The sequence below is a fragment of the Physeter macrocephalus genome, chromosome 8, assembly GCF_002837175.3.
Source record: "Physeter macrocephalus isolate SW-GA chromosome 8, ASM283717v5, whole genome shotgun sequence".
NCBI classification, from domain to species: Eukaryota; Metazoa; Chordata; class Mammalia; order Artiodactyla; family Physeteridae; genus Physeter; species Physeter macrocephalus.
The window spans coordinates 28,508,327-28,516,973 of NC_041221.1; the positions used below are offsets into that span (position 1 = coordinate 28,508,327).

At 44.2% G+C, this 8,647-nt stretch overlaps 1 protein-coding gene across 2 annotated transcripts in view; it reads right to left on the minus strand.

Moving 5' to 3' along the window:
- Positions 1 to 8,405, minus strand: part of ANKH (ANKH inorganic pyrophosphate transport regulator) — a 155,290-nt gene extending 146,885 nt beyond the window's left edge. The window contains exon 1 of one of the 2 annotated variants that reach the window (XM_007102336.4): positions 8,009 to 8,405. In XM_007102336.4, the coding sequence (XP_007102398.1) occupies positions 8,009 to 8,104 (96 nt within the window). In that variant the 5' untranslated portion in view covers positions 8,105 to 8,405. The remainder of the gene's footprint in view (positions 1 to 8,008) is intronic. The other variant, XM_007102335.4, reaches the window with a different exon arrangement.
- Between the last annotated feature and the right edge of the window lie 242 nt (positions 8,406 to 8,647).

Consider the following 8,647-nt stretch of genomic DNA (forward strand, 5'->3'; position numbering starts at 1 on the left):
ACTACCATTCGCCTGTATTGAAATGCATGACCCAGTGGCCAACAGATCTCTCGGGGCTGTTTATGGGTCAGCAGTAAGAGCAGAGCTACTTCTTATCATCCTAAAGACAGCTTTGAAAACACAAAGCAGCCACACCTAAGCCAATGGGCACAGGAAAAAAACGACAGTCCAGGACTCAAAAACTTCCCTAGGCTCAAATGTTATGTTTCTAAAAAAAACTGAGCAGGGATTCTGACAAGCTTATTGACGTGGACTCATTATTATCTAGTTAAGACAACCAGGAGTGACCAGCTTTCACCATGTAAATGCTCTTGCTGGACCACAACCCGGAAAGCTTCCCGACCCAAACTAACCCTTTCTGTCTCTCTCACAAAATAAGCTACTTTTAGTTCTCACATCCTGGGAGGATTACGGCCACAAAGCCAACTTCCGCCCTCTCTCATTCTTGCCTCAGCTTTCTCCCTAGAAAGTCTCCTTAATCCGCTTTTAAAAACATTCAGCTTTGCAGCCATTTAATTCCAACTGAATGCCCTGAGGAGCCTCAGCCTCACCTTTCCAGTCACCCTGGAAAGTTCTTTTCCAGGGAGTCCCACTTTTGCTTTTCACTTCCTCCCAGCCTGAAGCCACAGGTCCCCACGGCCGGCCGGCCGCAGTCCCCATCCAGGTGGGATGAGCCCAGACGAGGCACAGGAAGTGCACTGGGAACGTGGGCCTGGAGGTGCCTCTCGCCTCCTTGTGGAGAAGGAGGAGCCAAACACACAGCCCCTCCCCCCGCCCTGAGGTTGGGGACAGAGATGCGGACCCACGTTGGTAAAAGGACTGCCCATGTATACTGACAAGCCCATCTACAGAAAGGCAACCCTGTAAGAGCGCTGGGTGTCAGACTCTTGGAAAGCCTCGCTGATCTTGCGATACCAAAACCCCATAAAAAATGTAAAAGCCAGCTAGGGCCCGTGAGCTAACTGAGACCAAAATGTACTCTTCCCACAAGAAATGAAGCTGGTCCATCTGTCCCTTGGGACCACGTGGCATTCCTGGACCAGCTGTCCAGGCTGTTTTCTGCTAACTCATTATCTAGGAGAACAAATACCACCTTTGCCCTGACAAATAACTAAGTTCTTTCCCTTCCCAAGGCGGACTTGGAAAACATTTTTGGCATGGCGAAGCAGTCATATAGAACCAGAAAGCTGTGATGCGTAAGTCTTCACTTGACTGAGATAACTGTAGTCTTGGTCATTTTAAGCTCATTTGTTCTCAGCGTCGTAAGCAGTACTTGGTTTTTGGCATAGCCGCTGAATGATCCCCAAACCACAGAAACAGCAAAATTAAAACAAAACAGAAACAAACCTGGGGTTTGTATGGCTTGATATGAAGTCTGCTAATTTCCCTATCCTGTGACTCTATTCTCATCTTTGCAGATGGGTGGTATCCACTTTGGGGACAGGAGAATTTACAGAGAATGAGGCAGGGGTGACAACCTCCAGATAAGAACTGCCTCTATGTGGTTTACTGTTCATCGCCATGACCACAGACTCACCATGCTACTGCAAGTACTGAGTACCCTGCCTTACGTTATCACAGACTGCGGTGTGACGCTCTGACTGCAAAAGTGTTTCATGTATGTCTTCTCAAATAGGACCTGATTTGAGAGCAGGGCCTGTGTCAAACCTGGCAACACTTCCCTTATGCTAAGGTCACTTACTTGACATGGACTCTAGAATCTCTCTAGAACAGAAACCAAAATAGGGCAGGGCAGGAGAGCTAGTTTAACAAAGTGTATACAGTTTTTTCGCAAGGGAGACCTCCAAAATTATTTATTCTTCATTTTCTCATGGATTTCTAATGGATTTCAGTTTCTGGGGCCCAGAGCAGACCCAAAACAGAAAATTAAAAAGCAAGTATTCAACATGTTTTAGCTATTTTTATTAATTATTATTTTTATTTTGTCGGTCGGTGCCAAACTCTTTGTTAAGTATTTTGAGTATCACCTGTTCAGTGGATATCCTGTCAGCTGATTGCCAGCACAACATTCACAAGCCACCAAAAAAATGTTCATTGAGTTTTGCATATAGTATTTATCTAATATGGTAGAGAAAGGTGCAATATAGATTTCTTGTACTACAAAAAGAAAATGAAAACCAGTGATTTGCATTTTAAAAGATGACCTTCAGGGACTTCCTTGGCGGTCCAGTGGTTAAGACTTCGCCTTCCAGTGCAGGGGGTGTGGGTTCAATCCCTGGTCAGGGAGCTAAGATACCATATGCCTCGCGGCCAAAAAACCAAAACATAAAACAGAAGCAATACTGTAACAAATTCAAGAAAGACTTTAGGGCTTCCCTGGTGGCGCAGTGGTTGAGAATCCGCCTGCCGATGCAGGGGACCCGGGTTCGTGCCCCGGTCCGGGAAGATCCCACATGCCGCGGAGCGGCTGGGCCTGTGAGCCATGGCCGCTGAGCCTGCGCGTCCGGAGCCTGAGACTTTAAAATTGGTCCGCATCAAATAAAAAAACTTTTAAAATAAAAAAGGATAAGCTTCAGTTATCAAGAAAATGCACTCACAGAGGTAGCTCATATCTAGATAATTCTGCAATAAAACAGGGTTTTCTATATTTCTATGACATTGCCACATCAACTAATAAAGTTATAGGTGTTAAAAAAAACACTGGATTTAATTTTTTAAATGTAGATATGCCCCAAGTCACTCTGGTGTAAGTTTAAAGAGGTTTATTTATTTCAGGGCAAAAAGACATGGAAACCAATTACTGGCCACTAATATAAAACTGGGCTTGTCACATCAAAAAAGTGAGATGATGCTATAAACGATATTACTTGGTACGCTTTTAAAACTGCTTTTAAAGAATCAGATTTATAACTAGAAAGAGATTTAGATATCGTCTTGATGTAAAAACTATTTGATTATCTTTTGAAGGAGATGCTTGGGAAGACGTATTCTGACAAAGTAGTAGTTAGGCTGGTCATCAAACCACCTCAATAAATAAATGAGTAAAGAAACAAACCGCAGAATTATACCTCTGTGGCTCTAGAAATAATCTACTTACCTAAGTGCAGTGAAAGAGAGGTACTTTAAACACAGATGTACATCTAAAGAAAACTGGGAAACACAGTGGAGAAGTGAGTATCGATTGGACTAAGGAGGTCACGGTGTCCTTGACTAAATACGGACTGCCAGTGACCTCATTTTCTATGTATGAATGAGAAGCTGAAACAGGCATCAAATTATGCTAGGCATAAAGCCCAAGGCAGTCAGAGAAAACACATTATCTACTTATTACACAGAGATGCTCACTGAAACTTTATGTTGGAAAAAACAAACAAAAAACCTCAGCATTTAAACAATAGGGGAATATACAGCAAAGGAAATTACTGTATGCTCATGCAAGCACATATTATACTGCTATTTAAAATCACAGTTAAATACTTTTAAGTGATATGGGAAAAATGCCTCTGTGTTGTGAAATATATATATATATAATATATATATGTACACATACACATGTATATCCTCAATTATGTAAAAAAAAAAAAAAAAAAAAAAATTGGCAGGAGATACCCAAAACGTTAAAGGGGTTTTTTTCTTCAGAGTCGAATTAGAGGTATTTTTACTTTTTTCCTCCATTTTTTAATATGTAACCAAACTTTAAATGGTATATGTTACTTTAATAATTAGAAAAAAATAAATGTTGTTTTGAGATTTAGTTCATTAATATAGAATAGATTGGAGGAGAAAAAAGTCTCTCACCGACAGTTACTTCGAAACTTAACCTGGGATTTACTTTTCTGTCTGTAAGTACTTTGGAAAGTGGAACATACAATGGACACTTTTGTTATTACTTAGGGCAGGCTCTGCCTGGGGAGGTCTCTTCCATCACTTAGTGACATGGGATGACGAGTCCCTGCCCAGTAGTGGCCAGTGCCATGCACAACATTCACTTAAAAAAAAAAAATTCCTGTACTTCCCGGAGACCTTTTTTTTTAAAGGGGGGTGAGGTGGGGGGCATTTCTCTACTTAGCAGATGAGGAGAACATTTATTAAGCTACTTTTCCTGGACTTCTCTCTCTCTCTCTTTTTTTTTTTTTTGCCCCATTTTGTGATGTTAGTAACTTGAAACCCTCTTATACTGTGGAAGCCTAACTCTAGGTTTCTTCAGTTAGAAAGGAGGGCTGGGGAAACATGAAACATTCCTATCATACACCTTACTCTAGTAATCAACAATCCATATGCGAAACTCTTCGTTCACAGATAAATCCCTCGGGTCTTTGATCTATTATATTGGACCCAGGCAAATTCAGTGATTCACTCAGGGTTATACCTGAAAGAACTCAAGTAATCTCGTGAGTGTTAAAGAGTAGACTGCCTGGCACTGAGCAGAACACATTTCTTCTAAAGTGAGAACAACTTCAACTTTTTTCTCTTTCAAGTCTTCACAAGAGCTGTCCTTAACATTTTAAGTGTCATTAGGTACCTTATTAAAAAAAAAAAAAATCACTGATTTATTCTACATAACTTGGTGAACTTGGCTTTTAAGGAATTCAGGGACTTGGTACCAAGTTTAATTTTAAACAGAAATCACAGTCCTCTGAATATGGTGAGAGATCCAATGGACATTTGCAGACCCTTCTGAAGAACTTTATTGTATTTCTTCAATGTATCTTCGCATCTTCCATCTTTCTTTAGCAATCTATATCGCTCTAATGATAAAGACTAAATGATTTCTAAGTAATTTTGTGAAGTATCAGTTGTTTCTTATCTTTTTTCCTCTCTTTTAATCAAAGGCTATGCCTACCTTGTCAAAATAAGATACAGCATTGATTTAATTAATTATCTGGATAATCTGGCCCTTCTTACATGACCTTCTTGGTCACAATCTCCCTTTCCTGAGAAGCCTCGTTATGATTGGCTTACATCTGTTGAGTCTTTAAAATTCAAACTATGACAGCTAAGATTACATTTAAGCCAAGGCTGGAACTCCGAAAAGCCAGAACTTACCTCTAAATGTCTAAGAACTCCTGGGGGTGGCTCTCAGCGTGCAAGCAGAGAGCAGAGTGGCTAAGGGACAGGAGGATGTGGCTGGAGCCCCGGCTCTGGCCTGCACTGCCTGCGTGAACGTGGACAAGGGCCTTAACATGCCTATAGGCCTCTTATTCTTCCCTCATATATAACACGTGCTGAGATGTTACAAGCACATACTAAGTGCTCGATGAATGGAAGCAATGAATACTTTTGCTTCTCAATCTGCAAAAATAGAAATAAAATGCTAATTCCACATATATTGCAACTATCATCAAGTGTTCTACACACCTAAAGGGTTCTACAAACATTGTTTTAGTTTCTGCAATAAGGGTGTATTCTCATTTCTTCCATGGTGCCTATGCTTAATATTAAAAAGCAGGTCATTTTATTCCATACAGCTTTTCTTTTTTTTTCAGTGTAGAATTCAACACTTGCCTCCACCCCCAAATTACTGCCACCATCAAAATTGAAAAATGTGATGATAGATTTCATTAGCGTAAATATTCCATAATATTTGGGTTTCTTCCCTGACTGGCCTATAACATTACAGGGAAAGCTCTACATAACGGATTCCTGAATTACTGAAATGTGAATCATTGTTCACTCATAGCAAGGTATAATATACACCTGCCCACTCTGAAAGAAGAACGGTAGAAACCTACATGTGTCCATCTGTCCATAGAACACGACAAAACTCCACATCAAGAGCTGCATACTTTCAGAAGTCTACCGTAGACCCATATTTGTATATAATAGGTTCACTGTTCCTCCTCTTTATTGTGCCTCAAAGCAGTTGGGGTAAAATGTTCTTTTATTCATGACCCACCTATGACCAGGTCACTCTTTAGCTCACATTGCAATTCTTTCCCTCCAGTTTAACCGTAAGAAAAAGTAAGTTCTGTTCTTTGCACCCTGCCCCATTTTGCAAAATTATCATCTGATGCCAGAAGGCAAAGCAAGGTTTTGGAAACGTATCAATTTCTTCCCTCCATCTCCCCACCCCTAACTCTGATAAAATATCTCTACCACCAGGCAGCCTGTAACCTCATAAATACACTGGTGCTTAAGGGATACGGACCTCAAAGGACACTTACTGATAAAACCTGCTTCGGTGCAACAAGACAACTCTTCCAGCACTTTGCTTATGTCACCTATGACAAGCAGGTTAGCAACGTCTCAAGGATGAGTGTGAATTATTAGACCCACTAGGATAGACCACCTGTGTAGTCGTCCTTTATGTCTAGCTTCCCTTTTGTGACCTCAGGGAGACCCCTTTCTTTACACTCAAATCAAATCCTTAGTTATATCACCTTGCATTAAATCAAGGCAAATGTGAGGCAATACTGTGGTATGTTTCAGGCCATTTAATTACGGCAAAGAATACTCATTTCTTCCAGTTATCCCTATATAATACACACACACACACACACACACACACACACACACACAGCTGCTACATTTCAGGGAGAAGCGATCTGGTGAGCAGCCTGGGCTTTCTGACAACCTTTGGGGCAGCTCCAATTAGATAAGCTTTAAAACAGTAAAAGGTTGAGGTGAATACACAGCACTTGACTCATCTAAAATGTGCAGTGTAATAAATTCAGGCCTAAAAACCTTTCCAAAGATTAGAGGAAATGCCCAAAGTCACCAGTTAATTATTCAAAAAGGGAAGGTTTTGGGGGGTGGGGGTGGAGGTGGAGCATCAGAGGAGCCCTTGGGGGACACTGGGGAGGTGCTGGCAGAGCAAAGTGGCAACAGAAAAGATATAATATTTCATCAAAGGAAATAAATTGGCTTACTAGCTAGACAAAGGTCTCCAGAGGCTATGCTGCAATACATTGTGAACACTTGTCAGCAACAAAATTCGAACTAAAAAGTAGCTTACAAGGTGGGCTAAGTATTCGGGAGCTAAACAGTTGCAATCAATCAAAAGTTCTGAGCACAGAGAGACAAATGCAAGCAGATATTCATCAAAAGGAGGAGTCAAATGAACCCCCTTCCGAAAAACTGTTTGGTTTTCTAAAACTAAAGGTGCATCAAGATAGGTGCCTTTTCTATATAAACATCCTTTGAGGTCTCTTGACTTACAGGAAAAGAAATAAGAGTACTACAACGTCAGGAGCTGCTCAATCACATGCCGGGGCCAGTTCCGACGCCTGCCCATCAGGGTGACAGGCTGCTACCCTCTTCCCCCAATCCTCTTCCCGGCCTTAAAAATGCAACTGCATCCCGCCGCAGGCCTGCGAAAACGGGCCGCACAGGCAAAGTGCGGAGTACCAGTGCCCCGCTGCTGGAGAGGCTGCAGCGCTCGATTTGCAATGACGCCACATGGAGAGAAATAGGGGAAAACATGAAGAAGAAACAAGGATGAGAAGGCAACAAACAAAAATATGCTCCCCTTCTTTAGTGGTGCAAGACGGAAAGAAAGGGAAAAAAAAAAACCCAAACTAGAGATGGCCAATGGTCGGCTTATCAGGACACATATGGGAAGCCTCTAATCCATACATGAGCTTAAAAAAAAAAAAGAAGAAGAAGTACCTGGGAAATCAACTTGGACACATTCTAATACAAAATTCTCCCCATTATCATATCACCACAAACTCGGGATAAATAAAAACCCCAGCACTCAAGCTATCAGAAACTACATTTTACTTACAAACCAGAGGTTTACATAATCACAAATTACATAATACTCCTTCTGTGCACTAAAAACCCTTCTGTAGGTGAAGCTCCAAACCCTCCCGTCTTTTAACGTTTTCCAGGGAGAGCTGGAGAAGTCTGCGGAAGAACTGGGGGGAGGGGGGAATGGAATGCTGGAAAGTCATCTTTGACAAGCTGTCAGCCCAACCAAATGTTCCAGGATAAAAAGAGGCTCGGAGCAGGTGACTCTCCTCTGTCCCCATCCCCTGCCGCACGGGCGTCTAAGGCCAAGGCAGAGGGAACAGGGCGCAGGGTGCGGGGCGCGGCCGGGGCTTACCTGCTCCCCGAAGTCGATGGCTATGTTGGTGATGCCCAGGGGCACCAGGAACCGGATCAGGGGCCAGTAGTGCGTGAGCGCCGGGAATTTCACCATAGTCCCCGCCGTGGGCGGACCCCACACACATCTGCCGCCGGGAGGAGGCTCTGCCGGGAGGCGCGGGCCGAGCAGGCCGGGCGGGGGCGCGGGAGGACTGAGGCCGGGACCGGCCGGGTATCGGGGCGGCGGCGGCGGCGGCTCCTCGTCGCGGCTGCGGCGCCCTCCCCAAGCGCGGCTGCTCTAGCAGGAGATCCGCAAGCTCAAGTCCATCCCTGCTGCCCTCCCACACAACAAAGATCTGTCGGGAAAAAAAAGAGGAGGGACGGCGGCGGCGGCGGCGGCGGCAGAAGGTTCCGCTGACAGCGGCTCCATTATAAGCGCTCTGGGGCCCGGAAATAAATAACCGCGCGCACGAGGAGGCGCCGCCGCCGCCGCCGCCACCGCCGCCGCCGCCGCCGCCGCGGTGCAGAGGAAATCAGGGGCGGGCGCGGAGGCGCTGACACCGCCGGCGGCCAGGGGGCGGGCGGCGGGCTGGGGAAGGGGCCGGGCCGGGCGGGCGGAGCCCTCCTTCCCTCTTTTCCTCCGCCGCCGCCTGCGCTC